The sequence below is a fragment of the Arachis hypogaea genome, chromosome 13 (genome assembly GCF_003086295.3).
Source record: "Arachis hypogaea cultivar Tifrunner chromosome 13, arahy.Tifrunner.gnm2.J5K5, whole genome shotgun sequence".
Taxonomy (NCBI): Eukaryota; Viridiplantae; Streptophyta; class Magnoliopsida; order Fabales; family Fabaceae; genus Arachis; species Arachis hypogaea.
In genome coordinates, this window is record NC_092048.1 from 453,210 (window position 1) to 477,540 (window position 24,331).

A 24,331-nucleotide genomic window follows, 5' to 3' on the forward strand; every position below is an offset into this window, starting at 1 on the left:
ATAATATAGGGACCTAATTGAAAAGAAAACAAATATAGGAACTTAATTGAAAATTCTTTCTAGCCTTTTTTCCTATCATTTGTGCTCCATATAATAATTAATAAATACAGAATTATGCCATATTTAACTATAGATTATATTTCAAAGTTAACTCAACATAAGATAGATACAATAACCGCATCTAAAGTCAAAGTCACAGTACTTACCACTTAGGATTATGCATATGCATTTGATAAGGATGTTATTAAGATGCAGGGCTAAGAGCACGTTCTATTTCTTCTAATGAACGACCCTTTGTTTCCACAACATTACCAGATACGTACAATACAGCAAGAATACACACAGTTGAGAACCCCAAGTACACACTGGTGATTCCAAAATTGTTTACAACACTTAGGAAATACAGTCCAATCACAAAGTTGGAGATCTGATAAGGGAAGAAGACAAAAAAATCCATCATTAGCATTAATAAGGAAAACATTTTTTATGGTTTTTGTATTTTTAAGATAATAAATAGAATCAAGCACAAGAGAACTATGTGATTGAGTTTGGCATGGCTTCTTATGCAGTTTCATCTTGTTTTAGCTTTCAATATAGTAAGGAATAATTTGAAAAATTCATAGAGAACACTTGTTCTTTTTTTTTTTTTTTTTTTTTCAACCAAAAAGCTCAACACAGCAAGGTGGAGTAATTAGAGTATATAGAGAAAACTTGTTCTGTTTCATTCATCATTTTGTCAACTTAGCCATGTGATTATTGGTATAAACTCTCACTCACTACACTAAGGTTTTTAGACTTGCATTTTTAGCCTCTGAACAAAAATGTGAAAAGAAAATTCAAAATTTTGACAGCAACATAAAGGGAGTGATTAAAGTTGATATAATCTTCCATAGCAAAGTTACTTACCCAATGTGTGCCTAAGGACAAAGAGATCGCTTTAGCTCTGATTCTCGAGGCAAATATCTCAGGTAGAAGAAGAGCAGGCACAGGACCAGCACCAAGAGAAAAGGATAACACATAGCTGTTTAAGGTTCATTGATCATTGTTAAAAGAAATAGCGGAAAAAGGAATAATATGAACTATAAAGTAGTCTTTTGTCGAACGAAATTATGTTATTAAAAAAATAAATAAATAATACTTACGCGACAGTTCCAAGCACTGCAAGGGTACCAGAGTATGGTGCAAGGACACTCCAAGTGAAAGACAGAGAAAGAAGCAACATAGAAACAGCCTAGGAAAGAAAACACCAATGATATTTCATGCATTGTTTATCATAAGATCATGAATAGCTTATATGCATAAAACTAAAATCAAATATCAGAAAAGTCAACTAGACCTTTACAATCATTCATTGAGAAGTAGCAAGTTGAAAGGCATTTGTGACTGAAAAGTGAAAAGAATTCAACCTAGTGTTCAAAATCTTATGCATTAGGCCTTAGACAGATATAAGATGAGAAAAACTATTACCATTCCGGTAAAACTTGTGATAAGGAGACTTTTCCTTCCTTGTTTGTCCATCAAGGACGAAGCGATTACAGTGCCTGCAACAAAATCAAACACCAGCAGGAAATAACTTCACCTTTGTTCACATTATCCAGTTTTTCAGGACAAAAATAATGATACTAACCGAAGACATTTTAAGCACCAACAAGGGCACTTGCTGCAATGTCAGAAGCAATTCCAGCACTGCGGAAAACAGAAGTCGAATAATACACCACAGCATTAATTCCAGCAAACTTCTGAAACAAGAAAAGTGCTGCTCCAACACTGACAACTGCAGCACCAATTCACAAAGCATCAATCAATTTCAGAGTAAACTAAAAATTGAAACCAATCTTATACTAGATTTTTTATTTCTCCTGGTTAATGGAATATGGGATTAATCTTAAATTATTGAATACCTTTCCGATACCTGCTACTAAAAAGATCAAACCATCTTGCTTCAGGTTCAGAAGAACCTTGACTTGCTGCTGTTAAGTCATGCATAACCGAAGCAACTCTTTCTTTTCCATAAAGTGTTTTAATTGCTTTCTCTGCATCAGATACCCTTGCTGTAAAACAATAAATGTAAGTCTCTCACAAAACCTACAAGAAACTTGTTGCAATTGCCAAACATAAACACTATGATTCTAGAATTTCATGCTACTTAGAAACATTAAGGAAACCATTCATGTCAATGATTGTGGAATTGCAGGACAACCTGAAAGAGCCATCTAGGACTTTCTGGAGAAACTGCCATTCCTAGTGCTAACAGAACAGATGGAACAACCGAAATTCCAAACATTGTCCGCCACCTTATGGAATTGAATAAAGAGAGAAGGAAAAGAGGATGCATGTTAACAAACATTAGATTCACAGTTTAACAAAAAATTTAAAGGCTTCCATCAACTATACAACAAAATTTCAAGGTTAACAATCATATATATGTTACTATCTCTATTTGATATTTGTATTCAGAAGAAAAATAAATAGCTCAATACCATATAGGATTTCCTGCCAGAGGCAAACCGGCTACTAGTGCTGCAAGAATCCCAATACATATAAAAAGTTGATTAACAGATCCAAGTGCACCGCGAATTTCAGTTGGAGAAATCTGTTCATTGTAAGGAATTACCTAAGCAGTCAATATAAAATATATAAACAAGATTAGAAATGTTAAAATAATTTATAGCAGCACCACCTCAGATATGTATAATGGTACAATTGCAGATGTAACACCGATTCCTATACCAGCTAGCAAGCGGCCAACAATCATCGTCTGAATGCTTTGAGCTGTAGCACTGTAATTTGTGATGTTCAGCATCATTTCAAAAAAACATGAAAGATCAAACCTTGAACTCAAGGACAACTGATTGACCAAAGAAATGCTCCAACTGCTAGTGGAATTGCATCTAACTGAAAGGTCCTAGTTCGGCCGAATTTGTCAGCCAATGCTCCACCAGTGAATGAACCCACAGTGGCGCCAGCAAGTAGAGAGCTGACAATCCATCCTGTTGATGGATTTTATAGTCATGAAAATCATGAGAAAGGGATTGTTGGAGCATTTTCAAGAGAAACTGGAACTTTTAGAAACAAAAATTTTATAGATAGTGGGACATAAATAATGGTTTTGCACAAAAATGCAAAAGTAACAAATAATTAAATTACACTCCATACCATACAAAAACTGAAGGTTTTTCTCAGTTCAATGTGTTTATAAGTAACATTAACAGAAAACTTTCCATGAACATAAAACTTAAAATGCCTGAGGTAAAGAATAAGAAAATTGTATTTCATAAACATTTACAGCTTTCTTTTCTCATAAGATCAAATAGACTAGATTAATTTGCAACAAAAAGGGTGCACCTTGTAGTACAGTGTTCTCAGTAATACCAAGATCCTTGGCCAGGTACTCAAGAGCTCCATTTACCACCCTACAAGAAACAGGGCATTGTCAAAGTTTTCCAAATGGGAAAAGAATAATGAATATGAAAATCACTCAATTAAGATGTAGTGCAAATCACTCATATAACTTTGATGGCAATACAGATTCTAGATATGCTGCAGTATAAATCCAGTTATCTGCAGAGTAAAATGAATATGAAAATCCATACCCAAGATGATAACCGAATAAAGTGGCTCCAAGGCAAGCAACACCAACAAAGGGCAAGACAGTCCCAGAAGATTTTCCAGGAACATTATTAGCAGGGAGAAGATCTTCAACATCTTCATCTGCAATGCAACTTCAGTAAGAAACTTTTTTGAGAGGCATAAGCTCCTTCACAATATGCAAATTCTGGATATTATGATATTAAGACACATCAAATCAAGGGATGTAACAAAAAGCAGCTATAATGGATAATACTACAGATTAACACAACATGGTTTTGCAAAATGCCTAATTGTACTTGGAAAAATTACATAGCCAAACTATATTTTTCGGTTGTCCATAATCATTGATCTAACATTCTGCTAGAATTAATCACGCAAAGAAATGAGTCCTAGTAAGGAAATCTCTCAAAGATTCCTACATGAGTATACATTCACATAGACAAGAGTTGACAAAAAATATCTAAACAATGAGAATACCTAACATAAATATCTAAACAAGAGTTGCGCGAATATCTTGTATATAACAATGAGAATACCTAAATCATTAATTAGTTATTGTGAAAACCACAGTAAAGTATTTAAATGATAAATTTTTAGATACAACTTCCAAAACAGTGACATAATATATAGATCTATTATTACATACATCATTTGTGAGATGAAAAGGTGGGAAAAAACTTGACAAAAAAAAATAAAAGGTTTCCCTTTGAGACTCTTAGTTTTTTATATTTCAGAAGTGTAAAAATCGCATAGTTTCATAACGGTCATAAATAAGAACATTAGAATGTAACAAAGGGGAGCGACAACACCCTTTTATGATATTGGACACCTACAAATAAATCCAACCATGGATAATGATGATGATGCCAAAAGTAACCTATTGAAGAGCATTGGCACCAGTAACAATCTCAAGAATTTCACCTGTGATCTTAGCCTGACGTTCCCTATTGTAGACAATGGATAAGTTCTTCTTCAACTCAACAGCATTATCAGTTGCACTGCTCATTGCACTCATTCTAGCAGCAAGCTCACTTGCAAGTGATTCTTGAAGTGCTCTCTTGGCTGTTGAGATAAAGCGGCAAGAGAGCATCAAGGATCTGAACAGGATCTTGTTCAAACTCCAAAATTGGTGAATAGTCTTCTGTCTTTGTCCTCACAGCATTCCTCTCTACAGTTAGCTTTCCTTCCTTTGTTGTTAGCCTGAAGAACTCATCATCAGCAGCATCAACACAGTTTCCATTGATGTCACAAATCTCTCCCTTTGGCGATAGTGGAAGTAAGGTATGAATCACAGGATCTGATTTCACCAATGACACAAACTTTGTGTACAAGAGTTCTACTTTGTCAACCTCTTCACTGAAAACAGCGAGAAGGCATCATCAGCAATTGCCTGAGCCTCTTTCGCAGTTGGGAGCGATCCTTCTTCTAGAAACCGATCAACTGGTATGTAAGGTCTACGGAGGAAGTAAGAGTTACCCTTCTTGCCAACACTAATGATAGTGTAGTCAAGACCAAGATCCTTCAATTCAGCAATTCTTGCCTCAGCTTTCTTGATGATGTTATTGTTGAAACCACCAGAGACCTCTATCACCAGTGCACACAACCAGTGCTACCTTCTTCACTGGCCTAACTTTTGTGAGAGGGACATCAATGTCCTCAGTTTGGAGCTGCTCGTTGATGTTGTAGAGGACCTCAACAAGAGTCTCTGAGAAGGGTCTTCCATTAACAACAGCTTCTTGAGTCCTTCTGACTTTAGCGGCTGCAACAAGCTTCATTGCTTCTGTGATCTTCTGTGTGTTTTTGACAGATTCAATGCGGGTTCTGAGCTCTCTGAGACCACACTGTACTGGGGTGACAGAAGAACGTGAGAGGCTGCATGAGGGTGAATTTTGTGAAGGGAGCTGAAAAGGGTTGAGAACAGAATGGAAAGAGAGGTTGGAGGCATCAGAAAGAGAAGGTTTTGAAGACACCCGACATAGTGAGATTGGAACAAGACATTGTCGCAGATGGAGTACCTTTTGGGGCTTCTGCAGTGTAAGTAGATTACAACAGCAGAAAGAGAGCTAGAGAAAGAGGGTTGTGGTGTATTGGTTTGGTTGGTTTATGTTGAGATTGGTGTTATCTCTCCTTGTGTGTTCATGAGATGCTCAATTTGCTATGGTTTATCAAGTGAGGAATGAGTGGAGGGAATGAGAGGGAGTGGATGAGATTTTGGGATAACGATTTCCGGTTGGCGGAGAGAGCATATTGCTGTGTACCCAATACTTGTGGTTCTTGTGGGTCCAATATGATGTGGCTCTGTCTAAACAGAGTTGGGTAACACAAAATCTTTTGTTTTTTCGTTCAAATTAGATAAAGTATGATATCTAAGATCATATTGTTACTATGTCATTCGTATTTTAACCTTAATTTTCACCTTTTCCTGTCATAGTTGAGGTTTGAACCCCGCATCGGGTATGTCTAAAACGAGCACGACCATTATGTACTTATTGGATACGCTACATTTATATAGATTATTAGATTTGATTAGATAAAAATCAAAGGTTAATATGAAAGAAGAGCATTGATGGACTCTAATAAATATAGAATATCCTAGTACATAAATAAATGTTTTAAATGATAATACTTTAATACACAATATTTTAAATGGTAACAAAATCTTTTATTCTTAAATAATTAAATATAAAATATATAAATACAAAAATATGAGTATTCTTTATTCAATAAGATTAATTATTATGCAAGAAATTTTTATAATATTAAAAAATCATATTTAAATAAAATTTTAAACTGTAACATAAAAATATAAAATAATTAAAATTTTATTTTATATTACTTGACAAATAATTAGATTATTATATTCAAAATTTATTAATTAACTAATTTTGTTAAAGATATTATTATATAAAATAATTTTTCATCAAAATATTTCAAAAATATAATTTATTTAAAATATTATATATAATACATGAAACTATTAACCTTTTTTATTTTTTTCAATTTTTTTTTAAAAAAAATAAATAATATAGTTCTAAAAACATGCCTATTATATTACATATTTACTTATATTAGTAAAATTTAAACTAATCAAGCTTACGTAATTAAAAATATAAAATATATAAATATAAAAAAAATAAAAGTATTTTGAAAATATTATGACATTTGTAAGACCTAAAGTAAACATATAGGTCTTACTTATATTAGTAAGACCTAAACCAATCAAGTTTACGTAATTAAAAATATAAAATATATAAATACAAAAAAAAAGTATTTTGGAAATATTATGACATTTGAACACTAATTTTTCATATATATATATGATAAATTATACTCTATTTTTTATATTTTAACATGTAAATTACCCTTTATGACATGTCACCTTTTAATTGGTTATTATGTTAACTATGATTAAGCTATTTTGTAATTAAAAAATTATTTAAAAGAATAAATGTATAATTTGATAAAATATTAAAAATTGAATCTTTACTCTCTGTAACCTCGTTGTTTCTCTCTCTGATTGCTCTTCTGTGTTTGATTTCAATTTGTAGTAGATCTACGATTAGTTAAAGAGAGTGTATTTGATCGTGCTGCTATTTTGTAGTTGTCTTTTGCTCTTTAGTTCACATAATTTCGTGTCACATATAAATTTTTAATTATCAGGATGCATTAGTCTATAATTTAGGGTTGTGATAACTATTGCATATATTAAAGTGATGCTTGAATTAGATATGCATTTGATTCATCCGTCTATTAGAATTTAAATTGGACTATATCAATTAGTTCAAAGCCGTTCTTTGGAATGGCTATGGATAGGGGTGGCAAACGGGCCTAACCCGCCGGGCCGGCTCGCGTAACCCGCCAAAAAGGCGGGTTGGGCTGAAAAATTGGGACTGCCAAATAGCAAAAGCCCGCCTAGCCCGCACCGCTTAAACTACGGGCTTTGGCGGGGCGGGACAGGCTTCCCCGCCGGGCTTAGTATTTTTTTGGCAAGGGGTATTTTTATAATATTTTTTGCCAAAATTCAACTTCTCCCAACCCCACTTACAAGAGAATGAAGATGAAAATTGAGTGTTTTGGATTATGTTTATTTTGTTTTAGAGACAATATTTATAATTATGTTTTGGATTATGTTTATTTTGCTTTGGGAACAATATTTATAATTATGTTTTGGATGAAAACTTGGTTTATAATTATATTTATTAGATATTTATAATTACAAAGACTTTAATGTTTGTGAATATAAAAATTATAATTTGTTTATACTTTTATAAATTATAATAGTTAAAAGTAAAAAATATAAGAGATTTTTTTATGCCTTTATATATATTATTTAATAGTTAAAAATAAAAAAAGATATTTGGCGGGTTTAGCCCGCCGGCCCGCCAGCTCATCGTTAGGCGGGCGGGCTAGGATTATTCTGGGACCGCCTCACTAGGCGGGGCGGGGCGGGCCAGGCCGCCAAAGGACGGGATTCTAGCGGGGCGGGACGGACTTCCCCGCTTGCCACCCCTAGCAATGGATCATTGGATCGTACACAAGATCCGTTGCATTAGATATTCAAAGGATACTTGCATCTTTACTCTCCATCTTGCTTCGAGTTACAGTGTGCTTTCAATGGAATGGTGGAACGAATTTAAGTAATAATGATTTGGTAAAAGAATATAAATTTATTTTTTAATATTTACAAAAATTATATAATTATTTATCTTAAAAAAAATTAATTATAAAATGGTCCTACTTTAGTTAAGATGTTAATTCTCATTGAGTTAAATTAACTCAAATTAAAATTAAATATCTAATTAAATGTGTCATGTCATAGAGGCTAATTTACATGTTGTTTTAGAGGGGATTGGATAAAATTCACCTATATATATAAATTTGGTCGAGTTAGAGAATAAAAAATTTAACTAAAACAATAAAAAAATACTTGAAAATAATAAAAATAAAAAGATCTTATTATAAACATATAATTTTAAATATTATATATATGAAACTTTAAATATTAATTTTAATAAATAAAAAATATTTATTTTTTATATTTATATGTTTTATATTTTTAATTACGTAAGTTTGATTAGTTTAGGTGTTACTAATATAAGTAAATATATAATGTGATAAGTATGTATATAGAATTATATTATTTTTATTCCGTTTTTCTATAAAAAAAATTAAAAAAAATAAAAAAGGTTAATATTTTCATGTATTATATATAATATTTTAAATAAATTATATTTTTGAAATATTTTGATGAAAAAATATTTTATATAATAATATCTTTAACAAAATTAGTTAATTAATAAATTTTGAATATAATAATCTAATTATTTGTCGAGTAATATAAATAAAATTTTAATTATTTTATATTTTTATGTTACAGTTTAAAATTTATTTTAATATGATTTTTTAATATCATAAAAATTTTTTGCATAATAATTAATCTTATTGAATAAAGAATACTCATATTTTTGTATTTATATATTTTATATTTAATTATTTAAAAATAAAAGATTCTGTTACCATTTAAAATATTGTATATTAAAGTATTGTCATTTAAAGCATTTATTTATGTATTAGGATATTCTGTATTTATTAGAGTACATCAATGCTCTTCTTTCATATTAGCCTTTGATTTTTATCTAATTAAATCTAATGGTTTATATAAGTGTGGCGCATCCAATAAACACATAATGGTTGTGCTCGTTTTAGACATACCCAAAAACATCAGACCACGATTTTTTTTCGTGCATATCATAATTTCCGTAAAGTTGATAAGTAAGAGTCGTTAGATAAAAATTTAGTCAAATCAGTAAGTAAAGTCGAGTGCACGTGAGTTTTTACTTTAAACAAATATAAAAGAATACGAAAGAAATGAGAGATTCTATTTTTTTTTTCTTAATTAAAATAAAAAAATTAGGAGGATCTATTTCTATTTTCTACTAAAAAGGTAAAGGTAAATAGTGTGGAGTATCGGTAGTGTATCCACACGATAGAGATAGTGTGTTGAGCAAGCATTTTGTCCTTGCACATTTTTGAGGCTCAGGCTTCTTTTCGTCACATAAATACCAAAAACGGAATGATCACCATAAAATTGACAAACTTGAGCCACTAGTTTTTCTTCAACATCTTCTGATGAGTTGAAGTGTTGGGTTTCTTGCATTTGTGTTCCTCTCTCGTACTTCTAGTTCCTTTGGATTCATTGAACCAAAGGGAACTATGGAAACTATGATATCTTTCTCTGCTCCTTCATTTCTTCACATCCCAACACCGCATGAACCAACAACCCCACCACTTAGGAAATCCATGTTCTTCAGCACTACTACTACTACTAATACTACTACTCAAGTAACCAATTCACCATTACTCTCTATAGTTCATGGAAACAAATCAAAATCCAAGCTTTTCACTGCCTTGTCACCATCTCCATTGACAGAATCCAGCAACACACCTGAGGCTGAGACGGAAGTTGAATCAAAGGGAGAGAAGTTTGATTGGTACTCTCAGTGGTATCCAGTGATGCCAATATGTGACCTTGACAAGAGGGCACCCCACGGGAAGAAAGTTTTGGGGATTGATGTGGTTGTGTGGTGGGATAGGAATGAGAGTGCATGGAAGGTGTTTGATGATGCATGCCCTCACAGATTGGCACCTTTGTCTGAGGGAAGGATCGATCAATGGGGCAGATTGCAGTGTGTCTACCATGGTTGGTGTTTTAATGGCTCTGGGGACTGTAAGCTCATTCCTCAGGCACCCCCTGATGCTCCTCCGGTAACAACAATTCTTATTAGTAACATTCATAGTCAATGTTCTATTAATTTTTGTCTTGTTTTCCTTTCATTGTCTGATATGCTCTATAAAGCAATCATTAAGTTGTGGTAATGTGCAGTTTCATACCTTCAAAAAAGCATGTGTAGCCGCATACCCAAGTACCGTGCAGAGTGGTATCTTGTGGTTTTGGCCAAATTCTGATCCTCAATATAAAGATATTCTTGAAAGAAAGAAACCCCCATACATACCAGAGATTGATGATCCCTCATACACTAGCTTGATGGGAAACAGAGATATTCCTTATGGGTATGTATCATATTTCCAGAATCCAAGAGATTTCTTTCAAGCCATGAAAACTGTTTCTCCGCTTAGCACAGCTTTCTAACAAAATGAATATTGATTTCAGCTATGAGGTGCTGATAGAGAACCTTATGGACCCTGCACATGTTCCGTACGCACATTATGGAATAATGCGTACGCAGAAACCAAAAGGCATATAAGATAAATCCTTTAAATTCAGTTCAATTTATATTTGTTTTTATATATGGCACTCATGTGTAGAGGGCTTAACTGACTCTGCAGTGAAAGTTGATAGAGAAGGAGGCAGGCCACTAGAATTGGCAATTGAAAAGTTAGATGTCAACGGTTTTTTAGCAGAGCAGGGTTGGAGCAAAAGCAAATTCATGCCGCCATGCGTATTTTATGCATATAGCCATGATCAACCAGCCCCATCCGGTGAAAATCAGGTAAATTGTTGAGAAATGTGAGTTTTTGGTGCAAACATACCAACACAGTTTTTTATGAGGTTGTATAATGTGTGTTGAATTTGATTAATGCAGAAGTCATCAAAACAGAAGAAATTTTCCTTAATCTTTGTTTGCATTCCGGTTAGTCCTGGTAAAAGCAGACTGATATGGTGCTTCCCACGAAACTTTGGACTGTGGATGGACAAAATTGTGCCGCGGTGGTTTTTTCATGTTGGACAAAACCTTATTCTAGATTCAGATTTATATCTTCTTCATGTTGAGGTAATTCAGATTTGTGTCTGAATAGCTACTACTCTTCCTTTGTTTACCATCCTCTGAGAAGGATGAAATTGTTTTGACAGGAATACAAACTTATGGATGTTGGTTCAGCGAACTGGGCGAAAGCCTGTTTCGTGCCAACAAAGTCAGATGCACTTGTGGTCGGTTTTAGAAAGTGGCTAAACAAGTATGCAGGTGGGCAAGTTGATTGGAGAGGTAAATACAGTGGAGTTCTTGCGCCAACGCCACCCAGGGAGCAGCTTTTTGACAGGTATTGGTCGCATGTGGTGAACTGCCGGAGCTGCAACCTTGCATATAAGAGCCTCAATGTGGCTGAAGTGGCGCTTCAGATCATATGTGTTGCTTCAATAGGGATTGTTGCTGCAATGAAGCAGGGAACCATGTCTACATTCACAAGAAGTTCAATGGTTGTGGTTGCAGTGCTCTCATTCGCCTTGTCTCGTTGGCTAGCTCACTTCATATACAAGAATTTCCGTTATCATGATTACAACCATGCATTCCGCTGACCTGAAATGCATAATAGTCGATGTGAACAACTGAACTATGTTCATATGTGTAGTTAATAAAATATAGGTGCTTACAATCCCTTTTGGGTGATTTTATTTAGGAAAAAATGTTTTCAAAGTGCCAACTATTGGGACCAGTAGCTCATAATTACTTCAGTCCACGCACACCAATTTGAGCATAGCTCTGGCAAAATGCAATGAATTTTGATTGAATTTCTTGTCTAAGAAACCATAGTGAATATTTCTTTCTATTCGAATAACTGTATAAATAAATAAAATTATTAGCACAATATATTGAGACACTAAAAATGTGAATATTTTTAAGTTGGAAACCTGGGAAATTGATAGTTAAGAATAGTTAGATAATAATTTTACATATTTGATTATATTATATCTAACTATTCTCAATTAGTAATTAGTAATTAGTAATTTCACATCGTGAATTTCACATTGTGAGTTTTAGAGAAAACAATAATGGTAGGTAGGTTGGAAAGGTTGTAAGAATATGATAGAAGATGTAGGCCAAGAGAAATATTTAGATTAGAGTAAACAATAAAAGAGACGGCGACAACATACGCACTACTGTAAATTCGGTGGCTACAAACGAAGACCGACATACCGAAGAAGAAGAATATGGCAACAACAGAATCGAACTCTTGAATCTTGATCCTCAGAGAGTCAAACTGTATCCGCTGCTATGCCAGTAGGAGCAAGTAGAAAGTAAGTAGTAATAAAAAAGATTAGATTAATGAGTAATCAGAGAGTTAAGTGAGTAATCACGCTCAGCAGATCCTACTCATCTGAACCACCTTCCTTCCACACTACGCATTGCCGCATCGCTTTCTTTTCTTTGAACCCACCCCGCACCAGAACTCAGATCTCAGAAACACAATGAAGGACTCACACTCACACCCAAGCAGCTCCGCCGCCGCCGCCACCACGGCAGCGGAGCCAATAGCACAGAACATGATAAAGCTCATAAGCAACCTCTGTTTCTCTGTCTTCGTTTTCTCGGTCCTAATCTTCACCGTCATTGCCATTACCTACCAGCCACCAGACCCATGGCTCCAATCAGCGCCAGCACTCACTACTCTCTTCACCCAATCAGAAAATGCCACGTTTCACATCGACACTTCTATCATCAAAACCGGCGAGGATATTTCCCCTTCGCCACAGGATCCGCCGCTTCCCTTTCCTTCACAATCGGCCGCCGCTCCTGCCGTCACGGAGGCCGTCATCGAGAAGGCCGAGGAGCGGATCGCAAATTTAACCCCGCCGTTAGCTTCCCCTGCCGACTCTGATGACGCCGTCGGCGTCGTCCGCGGACCCTGCGCCGACGCAGCCGCCTCCGGAACCCTAAACTGCTCCGATCCTCGCGTCTTGATTGCAGTCGAGAGGTTCAACCTAAGGACTTTCAAGTCGATCGCGTTCTTTGATTACCAGACGCCGGTGAACGGCTCTACAGCCGACGAGTGCGACGTCGCGTGGCGGTTCCGGAACAAGAGGGAGAAGTCGTGGCGGAAGTACCGTGACTTCCGGCGGTTCAAGCTGCAGCTCACCGACGATTGTAAGTACAAGGTGGTGCACGCCGGCCGATGGCATTCAGGTAGCAATGCGCGGAGGAACCCGGCGCTCCGTCCGCGAAATGAAGGTGCTCGCAGTGGTGCCAACGGTAAGGGTAAGGCTTTGCCAAAAATTTCAAACCGTGATGATGAGATTAATGATACTATTCCTACTTTGGGATCCGCAATTAACTTTAGGAATGGCAAGTATCTGTATTATTCAAGGGGTGGGGATTATTGCAAAGGGATGAATCATTATATGTGGAGTTTCTTGTGTGGATTGGGTGAGGCTATGTTTTTGAATAGGACTTTTGTGATGGATTTGAGTGTTTGCTTAGCTGCAACATATAATCCTAGCCATAAGGATGAGGAAGGGAAGGATTTTCGGTATTATTTCGATTTCGAGCATCTGAAGGAGGTGGCTTCCATTGTGGAGGAAGGTGAGTTCGTGAGAGATTGGAAGAAGTGGGATAAGACCCATTTGAAGAGGAACAAGGTTCCTGTTAGGAAGGTTGTGACACACAAGGCGACTCCCATGCAGCTTAAGAAGGACAAGAGCACCATCATTTGGAGGCAGTTTGATGCGCCAGAGCCGGAGAATTACTGGTATAGAGTCTGCGAAGGCGAGGCTGCAAAGTATATTCAGAGGCCCTGGCATGCTTTGTGGAAGTCCAAGAGGTTGATGAATATTGTTACAGAGATCAGTGGAAGGATGGACTGGGATTTTGATGCAGTCCATGTGGTTCGAGGGGAGAAAGCTCAGAACAAGGAGCTGTGGCCTCATTTAGATTACGACACATCGCCGGATGTTCTTGTTGAGAAGCTGAAAGGAATGATCCAACCTCAGAGGAATTTGTATATTGCCACCAATGAGCCTTTCTACAATTACTTCGACAAGTTGAGACCCAACTACAAGGTCCATTTGCTTGATGATTATAAGGAACTGTGGGGAACTACGAGTGAGTGGTACAACGAAACCACACTTCTCAACAACGGAAAACCCGTCGAGTTTGATGGATACATGAGAGCTGCAGTCGATACAGAAGTCTTTTATCGTGGTAAGACACACGTGGAGACATTCTATAATTTGACTAAAGATTGCAAGGACGGCGTAAATACATGCTGATCATGTTGATGCTGATGGTTTCAATGTTTATTGGGAATTTTTATAGTTGAATCAGGTCTAGTCAGTTTCAGATTCATACCATTGGGGTAAATCGAGCTTCTTGTTGTACTTGCTTGTTCTTTTATTGTATTCTAATGATGATTGATGATTTTGTGAGTTGCCATGATGTTATACAAGTACAACTATGGGATATCCCCTTCTCTCTTCCTCTTCGTTAGAATGTTTTCTTATAGATTTTGAGACGTCTCTATATTGAAACTTAAGAAGGGCTTCAAGTCTAAATTAGCTAATGCAACATTTGTCCAAGGCGTTTAAGATTCTATTTGATACTTATGTTTTAGCACATTATGAACTTTATAGCCAAACTTCATCTACTAGCTCAGCAAAGCCCTGTAGTCTTTTTCTGAAATTTAACTCCCCGTCTTGCTATGTGCAACTGTGCATTTCAATCATCATTTACTTCTGTCTTGATACCGTTTCAGTAAGCCAATAACAGATCTCTTGGACAGCAGGGGATTGCAATTTTATGGCAAACCAGTACCTTCCATGTCTTCGTCCATTGTTGATTATACTTTGCTGTCGTTCTTATACCTCTACGCTCTAGAATGGATTTCATTTTAAAACGACACCATTTTTTACCTTACTAGGGTGATCCTACCATCTGCGTTTTGTGTTAATAACTGTTTGTCTTCACATAGTGTTCATTCTTATTGATTTATTCCAGTATAAAAAAAAACACGGTCAGCATCCATGGTCCAAGTAAGATAACCTTATGACTGCGAGTAACAAGGATGAGCACGTTCATGTTCAGTGTTTAGCAAAACATGGCACCTAGGATTTCATGATGCTCTAATGGAATTTTGCCTTCCGCCGAGTTTACTACACTTTAAAAAGGAGGAATTACTTAATTGTTACACTACTATGCAGTACATTTTTGTTAGGATCTCATGCACACTCGTGTTGGGACTTGGGAGTCCTTTTAAGTTGCAAATTGTTCACCAAGAAGCTAACAAGTAATGATCGCAGGATTTTACGTTGGAATGTCTTTCTCACATAATCAACATGCAATTGTTAAATAAAATCAAAAATGCAGGAAAGATTGAGTCTATGGTAGTCTTATAATCATCCGCTTTGGTTTCTCTGTAATTTGATTCATACCGAGTCTGTGGTAGTCTTATAAAAACTACAGAATCATACTGATTTTAATAGTTATCATTTATTCCTGACTAATTACAAGTGAGTTATTTCTTTAGCATTCCATCCTAATTATAGAATAAATAACCTCAGTAGCCGAGAAAAATGGATATCATTTCCGGTGACAAAAGAAACAATTTGAGATGGCAAGATAAACAAAATGCGAAATAAAATCTTTAATTGTATACCATGTTACAAATTCTTTTGAACAAATAAAATACCGGTCAAAAACCTAAAGGTCACAAATACATAAAAGACATTAATTGAATGTCTACTCGTCCTCCTGGCTACGTAGCCTGGCAGTCTTGTTTGTCACTACCACATCAAGCTGGGCAGCTCTCTCTACTATATCCTTCCTCTTCCTTGTTGATACATTGTGTGCAATCTCTGCACAGTAGGTCCTGAAATCATAGAATACCTTATTTCAATAACCCATTCAGATTATTCAGTTGACACACTAAAATAAGTTTGTTAAATGGGGAACCTGTTGTGCATCATGAGCAGTTCCAAGTCCTTAACATTGTGAACAACAAATTTCTTGAAACCATTGGGAAGATAGTGTCGGGTCTTCTTGTCAGACCCGTAACCAATATTTGGCATCAAAGTGCATCCCTTAAACTTTCTCCTCACACGAGAATCAATACCCTTGGGTCTGCGCCAGTTTTCCTGTTTAACACAATACAAGAAAAATTTATCTTAAAAACATTGTAAACCAATCACAACCTGTCAATCTATTGACTACACAGAAAAACAAGAATATAGAAGATCTTTACTGCAATCTCAGTCGAAAGATGGTGATAATTTGGATATTAATCACAGATGATCATAATTTTGGGAAAAATTGCATCATTGATTGCAGAGAGGGAACATTCATCAATGAAAATTCTAACCATTTATTTTGTTTTAGGAAAGGATTTTATTGCAAAAGGGATGAATTACATATTTAAGTGAATTCAAGATGTAAACAGGAAAATAGTAACAGAAGGCTTATTATTAACAAAAGCCAGCTGTGTCGCAGGCCTGTAAAAATTTCTATATGCCCTTAAAACGAAACATCCAGGTACAGGCATAGACTCTGGACATTAGATACCACGGGCATGAACACATCAATATCAAATCACTGATACAAAACAAAAGAAACAATAACATAAAAGTAAAGACTTGAATCAATTGTATGAGATCAGATGGTAGTGCATGTTTTGAATCATCATTCTATTACAGAATAGGTGGATAAGCATCCTCATATCTCATCAACATTGTTATTCTCATGAAAAAGGGCATTACAGTGAGTTCAAACATAAAAACACAGATACATGAAAAAAAACAATGACTTGAAAAATGTAAGACACTGAGGCCCATTTATAAACATGGATAAAGGGATCAGGAAATTAATCTCTCACCAGGTAGCACACCAAAGGAGCAAGTAAGACTGGGTGTCATAAATTATCATCAAATCCCAATATACAAAACATGCTTAAACAAGTTCAAAATTTAAACACACAAAAAAAACCACAAATAATTCAGATCTTACAATGTGAAAGCCTATAAATGGGATCAGATAGTCAGAGGGTCACCATGCATCAAAATAGATGGTAAGACTGGGTGTCAACAAGTTTATCGTCACATCCCATTTGCAATATAAATTATATAAGACAAGAACAAATCATCAATATTGAAACAAAGATAATAATTTTTAAAAAAAATATTTCAAATTAAGAAAAGGATCAGATAAGAATGTCAATCACCACCTTACACCTTGTATAGGTGCAACTTAAGACTGGGGCGACAAAATACTATCATCATATCCTTTCATGAATCAAATCAAATTACACAAATTTCAAGATTTGAGGCGCGCGAGAAAAATGCTTATACCTTAACGGAGATCTTGCGGTCGCTCTGGGGCCTCTTGAACTTCTTGACCCTCTTCTTCACGATCTTCTTCGAAAGCAACGGCACCGCCATTTTTGATTCGGGACTCGGGAGGCTCCGATGGCTGAGATTTATGAGAGAACACACACAACTATTTATAAGTGCGAGTATGCTGCTAGGGTTTGCCGTTTTTTGCAGCAGCTGCTAGGGTTTTAGATGGCAGTGTAAATGGGCTTGGGCTTGACCTTGAGCTTTGTCTTGGTCAATAGTGAAGCCTTGGACCAAGTAAAGCTACAATCCAGCAGATTCTTTAGCATGAGCCCTGTTTAATTTTTACTATTTCACTCAAAGAAGAAACTATAAAAATAAATAAATGAATATGTTCATATACTTCATACAGGCTCAATTTTTTACACATGAAAATAATTATCGTGTAACTCAATAAAATAAAAATGTATAAAATATTTATACTACTATGATATCAGTGAAAATCAAAGATTGAATTTTTGTTTTTTTTTTTTTTCTGAAACATAAAAAACGCAGGTTGCATTTTTTATTTTTAACTTTTTTTTTAATGTAAACAAAATGCATCTTGCGTTTTAAGATGTTTTATTTTTTTCGAAAAATCAAAATGTAGGTTGTGTTTTAAATGTGCAAATTTTTTTTATTGAAAACTGAAAAACGTAAATTGCGTTTTGTATAAAAAAATTATTTTAATTGAGAGTCTTGTCTATAGATATTAAAGTCAATTCATCCGTGATTCATATCTCACTTTCACTCCTATTTTTCTTTATTTCATATTTTTTATACTTGAGATTTTTTTTTATAATTAGTAGTGTCCAAAAAGTTGGGTTTGGTGAAGTTGAAGCTCTAGAAGGTGTTACAAATTTGCGAGCTTATTATAACGGTGAGATTATACCAAACACATAGAAAGGAGTAATTTTTGCTTGTGAATGTTCGTTTTTTTTTTTGCTATTCCATGCACCATACGTTTTGTAGAGTTGTAAAATGATTTTTGTGAAAACATACAAAGTCATTTCAAACAGGGTGAGCACTATTTTATACAAAAATTCTGTACAAGTATTTGGTGGGATGATACAATTTCAAATAATGTCCATCACTGACAACATTTGTATGCAGCAGATGTTCTATATTTATCAACAAATCCGATTTTACGTGTCGACGATAGATTAATCCTTTTGCAGGGCTGTCAAATTGGCCAGCCTAGCCCATTTAGACTTGACCCGTTTAAGCCTGCTTCATTCGCGGGAAATAATTTTCAGTCCGAACCGTTTATGGTCAGTCTAATGAGTTAAACGGAGGGCTCGTTTACCCTTTTATTTTTATTTTTTGAAAATTATTTTAACAAAAAATATCACTTTTAGGTCAAAATCTTAAATAAACAAATTTTTTTTAGTTGATGGGTTGGATTAGGAGAAATATCGGCTTAAAGTGCTACTTTTTTTTTTAAAAAAAAGTAAAAAACAAAAATAAACGAACCACCCATTTAGCCTGCAGGCTAGTCCGTTTAACCCGTTATTTTTTCGGGTTAATCGGGCTCAACCCGTTTAGCCCGAAATTTAAACGGGCTTAATTTTAAAAACAAAATTTCGCCCATTTAAATGAATAAACGAGCTAGTCCAACGAATTTGGCACATACTGAGAGTCCTATCTTTTTGTCTCTTTTTTTTTTTTACCGAAGATAGAAAAATTCGAACCCGCAATCTTTTAAGTGAGTATAAAAAGACTATACTATTTGAGTCATAACTCATTAGCCTATCTTTTTGTCTCCTTAATCTCTCTTTTTTATGAAAAAAAATTAAAATAAAATCCAATAACATATTAATATTTACTCCCAACCTGACTTTCTATTAAGAAATGTGTACTCTTTTTTATATAACAAAAATACTAAAGTTAGACTTTATGTTAACTCCTAGTTAAATAAATGTATGCTTCTAGTAAAATTAGCTATTCGTGATTTTTGGTTTTATAAACTTTTATGATAATATTTTTATAAATAATTAAATTAGACTTTAATTTTTAAGAATTAAATTTTATAGTAGTTCTTGAAGTCGCACTCAAATATTAAAGTGGTCTTTAAAATTAATAATTATTTAAATTTATTCTTAAAATTACATTTCAAGACTCATAGTCATTTCTAAAACACTTTATATCAATTGCCTGCCATTGGAAAGTTGAGTTGAACTTAGTCCTACCACATTGATACTGTAATAGCTAGCTAATGTAACGAAAGAAACTTTATTTTTATAATTTGGTTTCTTTTTTCCCTTTTAAAATATTAATCCCTAAATTATCTTCACTATCTGCAGACCTTCTTTTATATTTTCCTATATTCTCTTGGTTGCATGTATCGCCATACCCTCCCACTGCTGCTTCTCCGATCCACTGTCTGCAACTTCGTTTTTCGTCTATAACCTTCCTAGGCTCCCACCATACTATTGTCCATCAAATCATCGCCATCTCCAATGTCCACTCCGACGCTCACAACCACGATTGGTACTCCCTCCTCCAGCTCAACTCCTCCAACTTCGCCAACGACCTCTCCATCCTTCAATAGCAATTTAAGAAGTTCACACTCTTCTTAGACACTAACACCAACACCAACACCTTTCCTCTCTTAGAAAAATTTTTCACGTGTCTCGTCGAGACTTGGCACATTCTCGCTGACCCCAAAGGCGCTAAATGTGGGACACTTTTTAGACAGTGTCCTCTTACGGCTAGAAAATGATATCAATTTAATGTTGATTAGTAACTAGTTTGAATTTTTTCATGTGATTGCACATGATAAAAATCAAAGATACAAGAAAGGAAAAATTGTGTTTGAGAGATATAGGTCAAATGCAAGTTTTATTTTTTATAACTTCAACTTCGATTAGCTGATATCTGTTATTGCATATAGTGGATAAAGGATTGCTGATGATGTTGGAAAAGAATTGACTCTGAATGCTTGTGCTGATTCAAGTGACTCAGAAAATTCTTAACAAGTTGCTTTTTGTTCATGAGTTTAAAAGTATTATTTCTAACAATTATATTACCAGTACGTGTTGAGACAAAACTTTAGAAAACAACTCCCTTATTTGGTACCAATAAAGTATTCTAGCAATTGTGTAAATCTTTTGATGGAACTGAATAATTTAGATTTGCTTAAAAAATTATATTTATACTCAACTCTTTGTTCTAAAAATGAAACTATGCAAAGTAATATTATCATTAATGTGACTAGTTTTTCTTTTTATGTTTTATAATAAATTAACAATTTCTTAAAAGTATGGCTCTTTAGGCTGTCAAGTGATATTCATGTACTTTTGCTATTAAAGAAGAATGGATAATTCAGTAAGTTGACTTTTTATAGAATATTTTAGGAAGGAAAAGTACGAGGAACCAATAAAATATTTGTACAATGTGTACAATGGAGATTTATGAAGTATTAGAGATATAATCATTAGTGTTACCTTTTCCTATCAGCTGAAGCTTTTGGGATGAGTGGTATCATGACATGGTATTAGAGCAGTTTAAACTTTTGGGAAGATGTTTATTATCCCTAGTACTCGGATGGTTATTCTAGATAGTATGAGGGATGTTCATTTTGTAACTCAATAGTCCATTGTACACATTGTACAAATAGTCCATTGTCTCCCTAGCTAGACTCAGAAAGGAATGCATGTTGAACAAACGGACTTATAAGATAAACGAAAAATATGAGAAATTTAAGGGTGCGTTTGATTTTCAGCCATCTTCTTTGTCACAGTCTTCACTCGCATACTTCCTTTCCCATAGTGTTGGTTTGTTTGTAATTTACCATTGCCCTTGAATTCAAAAGATAATCTACTTGATGGGTCACTTAGAGTGCATTTAGTTTGTGTTTTTATTTTTTGTTTTTATTTTCAGTGTTTTCTGTTTTTTAGATTTTGTGAATAAAAATGTAAAAACAGGAGGTAAAAACAGAAAATAGAATTTTATTGTTTTCATTTTTTCCTTCACAAAATTCAAAAAACAGAAAACACTGAAAATAAAAACAAAAAATAAAAACGCAAACCAAATGCACTCTAAGTGACCCATCAAATAGATTATCTTTTGAATTCAAGGGCAATGGTAAATTACAGACAGACCAACACATGGGAAAGGAAGTATGCGAGTGAAGACTATGACAAAGAAGATAGTTGAAAACAGGATGACGAAGAAGAAGGAAGTGTTTCTTGTTACTGATAATGAATATAATTTGAAAATTAGGGTTTTAAAAGGAAAAAAGAACTAAACTTGCAAAAATAAAATTTTCTTCGCCACATCAGCTGATTGTTACAGAGCTAGCGTGGCAGGAATCAGTCCAGTTCAATTTTTTGGACAAAAAATGTCTTAAAGACTATTATGAGTCTCGAAGTACGACTTTGAGAACAAATTTGGATATATAACTTAACTTTTATAGACCATTTTAATACTTAACTCAAATTTTAATGACAAAAAAATTTATTTAAAATCAACAAATTAGTAAAATAATATATTAATCACTACTAAATTTATAATTTTTATCATATATGTAAATATTATTATTTTAATTAATAAATGATTAAATTCTTATTTTAATGTATTCATTTTAAAAATGTTGATTCTTCACCTAAAAATTAATAACAAAATAATTGAATTTAAATATGAGGTGACATAACCCATATAACTCTATCAATATATGCAAATAAAAATATATCCAAATTATGATAAATAATAATAAGTAGCATATCTACTAAAAAATGTAAAGTTCACCTGTATCAAAAATAATGCAGGAATAAAACAGAAGGTTACTGAATTTTAACATTAATTTTTCAATGAAGTTAGTATATATAATAAGAATAATGCGCTTTTTAATTTACATATGCCTCCAAAGATGGTGTATGAATATGATATGGGAGTGGGGAGTGCTTAACAAAAATGTGGTGTCAGGGGTGAAGGAACTCGGACCCTCCGAGTTCCAAACACAATACGCACGGTCCGAGTTCCATGCATTTGGATCATGGCACTCTGCAACTCGGACCCTCCGAGTTCGTTAAAGCAGACGGACCATCTGATTTTTCCTTGGGCAATCGCACGGTACGAGTGCCTGAAGAAGGAGACACGCGTCGCTTCCCCAACTGTTGCATATACGGTGCATTGTAAAAAGAAGAAACCCCACCCCCTCTCACCATCCGAATACACCACTCTCTCACATTTCACTCTCAAGCTCAGCTTCTTCTTCATTTCTCTCTACTGGTTTTGCATGGTGAAGGAGAAGAACAATGCCAAAAAAATATAAAGTTAAGGATGTTGATCGATCTGAGCTCCACATTATTCAATATCTCAATGATCCTGATTATGTAAGTATTTTTAAAATTTTTTTAAGTTTTATTAATTTTTTTATGTGAATAATTATTAAAATTTAAAATATAATTATTATGATTGTTGTTAGAGTCTAAGTAGTTGTGAAATATAAATAAAATTATTATGAATAATTTTTAATTATTTGCTAGATTTGTTTAAAATTTATTTACATATTATTAATTATTTATATATATCACGGTTAGGCAATTTTTTATTATTATTGTTGTTAGGTTTACAAATGTGGTAATATTTGTTAGATTTTTCAAAAAAATTTTGACGGATTTTTAATTATAAATATTATTATAAGGAAATTAATACTAACAATTTAATTATTATGGCTGCTGTGTCCAATGCAATTAAGGAGAATAAATAGAATGATTGTTAGTAATTTTTCAATATTTGTTAAATTTTTCAAAATTTTTTTTACACATTTGTAATTATAATTGTTATTATAAGAAATTCTTTATTATTATTGTTGTTAGTTAGAACCTGTAATAGAAAAAGAAAATAGTAGTAAACAGAGTGGTATAAGTAGAGAATGTAATTTTTGTTTAAATTTTTAATTAATTTTTAGTATAATTATGTGTGAGGAACGTTAATCATTTTAAATGTTTTTCTAAAAAATTAACTATAACTGTTAATGATGAAGTTGATGTTAATGTTATTGTTATTGTGAGGTAGTGTTATTGTTGAATGATTAGTAGGATTATTGTAGTTAAGGCATGTTAGCTTTTTTGTTATGAGAATATTTTAATTATTTTAATTGTAGTAATAATTATTAGCAAGTTAGTTATTGTTACCGTTGTATGAATAATGAATGATGGCATATATTGATTAGGGATATTTTTTTATTGTTGATAAAAAAATGTTTAACAAATGAGTCATTAATATTAGATATTATTGTAGATGATGTTGTAATATGGTTGAGAATTTTGATTAGAAATATTCGTATTAGTAATGATTTTTATTTGCAGTTATGATTAATTTTAAGTATTAATTAAATAATTTTAGAAGTTAGAATAATTACTTGTATAAGGATTCAGTAAAATTATTGATGATAGTAAGGTAGTATTTGTTTTTTATCTGACTAGTAATTTGTTATATTTTTTTTGTAGAAATCAAGAATGTTGACATGTAACCACCCAATTCCTCCGGATCGGTACGACGTTAGGGTGGAGGAGCATTTACGAATTACCGGTTTCTATCATGTATCTCAGATTGGGATAGTGCAGTGTCAAAAAGCATTGGTAAATGCTCTAATCGAACGTTGGCACCCCGACACACATACGTTTCACCTTCCTATTG

General features: G+C 33.8%; 3 protein-coding genes, 5 non-coding genes and 1 pseudogene across 8 annotated transcripts; 2 read left to right on the forward strand and 7 right to left on the reverse strand.

Annotated features, from left to right (window-relative positions):
* Positions 1–112: 112 nt before the first annotated feature.
* LOC112736208 (plastidic glucose transporter 4-like) lies at positions 113–5,734 on the reverse strand (annotated as a pseudogene).
* A 3,823-nt stretch (positions 5,735–9,557) lies between these two features.
* On the forward strand, positions 9,558–12,137 carry LOC112736204 (protochlorophyllide-dependent translocon component 52, chloroplastic). The gene is made up of 6 exons (XM_025785560.2): positions 9,558–10,356; positions 10,475–10,662; positions 10,763–10,848; positions 10,939–11,102; positions 11,196–11,384; positions 11,465–12,137. The coding sequence occupies exons 1-6, from the start codon at positions 9,805–9,807 to the stop codon at positions 11,906–11,908; spliced, it is 1,623 nt and encodes a 540-aa protein (XP_025641345.1). The 5' UTR covers positions 9,558–9,804; the 3' UTR covers positions 11,909–12,137.
* A 118-nt stretch (positions 12,138–12,255) lies between these two features.
* Positions 12,256–14,788, forward strand: LOC112736209 (uncharacterized). Its single transcript, XM_025785564.3, has one exon. The coding sequence runs from the start codon at positions 12,800–12,802 to the stop codon at positions 14,594–14,596; it is 1,797 nt and encodes a 598-aa protein (XP_025641349.1). The 5' UTR covers positions 12,256–12,799; the 3' UTR covers positions 14,597–14,788.
* Positions 14,789–15,883: 1,095 nt separating this feature from the next.
* Positions 15,884–17,959, reverse strand: LOC112736210 (large ribosomal subunit protein eL32z). The gene is made up of 3 exons (XM_025785565.3): positions 17,663–17,959; positions 16,275–16,456; positions 15,884–16,191 (listed from the first exon to the last, which is right to left on the reverse strand). The coding sequence occupies exons 1-3, from the start codon at positions 17,750–17,752 to the stop codon at positions 16,062–16,064; spliced, it is 402 nt and encodes a 133-aa protein (XP_025641350.1). The 5' UTR covers positions 17,753–17,959; the 3' UTR covers positions 15,884–16,061.
* On the reverse strand, positions 16,564–16,648 carry LOC112739667 (small nucleolar RNA Z196/R39/R59 family). The gene has a single exon (XR_003170600.1). It is a non-coding gene; the product is annotated as a small nucleolar RNA Z196/R39/R59 family (small nucleolar RNA).
* LOC112739666 (small nucleolar RNA Z195/SNORD33/SNORD32 family) lies at positions 16,965–17,041 on the reverse strand. Its single transcript, XR_003170599.1, has one exon. It is a non-coding gene; the product is annotated as a small nucleolar RNA Z195/SNORD33/SNORD32 family (small nucleolar RNA).
* On the reverse strand, positions 17,168–17,247 carry LOC112739703 (small nucleolar RNA U31b). Its single transcript, XR_003170641.1, has one exon. It is a non-coding gene; the product is annotated as a small nucleolar RNA U31b (small nucleolar RNA).
* LOC112739704 (small nucleolar RNA U31b) lies at positions 17,342–17,418 on the reverse strand. The gene has a single exon (XR_003170642.1). It is a non-coding gene; the product is annotated as a small nucleolar RNA U31b (small nucleolar RNA).
* Positions 17,512–17,597, reverse strand: LOC112739702 (small nucleolar RNA U31b). The gene has a single exon (XR_003170640.1). It is a non-coding gene; the product is annotated as a small nucleolar RNA U31b (small nucleolar RNA).
* Positions 17,960–24,331: the final 6,372 nt, after the last annotated feature.

Excerpts from the sequence above, each read along its gene's own strand:
- LOC112736204 (XM_025785560.2), top strand. The coding sequence starts at position 9,805 with ATGGAAACTATGATATCTTTCTCTGCTCCTTCATTTCTTCACATCCCA. Across the intron at positions 10,663-10,762 it reads AACAGAGATATTCCTTATGG|CTATGAGGTGCTGATAGAGA; the intron begins GTATGTATCATA and ends TATTGATTTCAG. Across the intron at positions 10,849-10,938 it reads GCGTACGCAGAAACCAAAAG|TGAAAGTTGATAGAGAAGGA; the intron begins GCATATAAGATA and ends CTGACTCTGCAG.
- LOC112736209 (XM_025785564.3), top strand. The coding sequence starts at position 12,800 with ATGAAGGACTCACACTCACACCCAAGCAGCTCCGCCGCCGCCGCCACC.
- LOC112736210 (XM_025785565.3), bottom strand. The coding sequence starts at position 17,752 with ATGGCGGTGCCGTTGCTTTCGAAGAAGATCGTGAAGAAGAGGGTCAAG. Across the intron at positions 16,457-17,662 it reads ACCGCAAGATCTCCGTTAAG|GAAAACTGGCGCAGACCCAA; the intron begins GTATAAGCATTT and ends TGTGTTAAACAG. Across the intron at positions 16,192-16,274 it reads CTGCTCATGATGCACAACAG|GACCTACTGTGCAGAGATTG; the intron begins GTTCCCCATTTA and ends CTATGATTTCAG.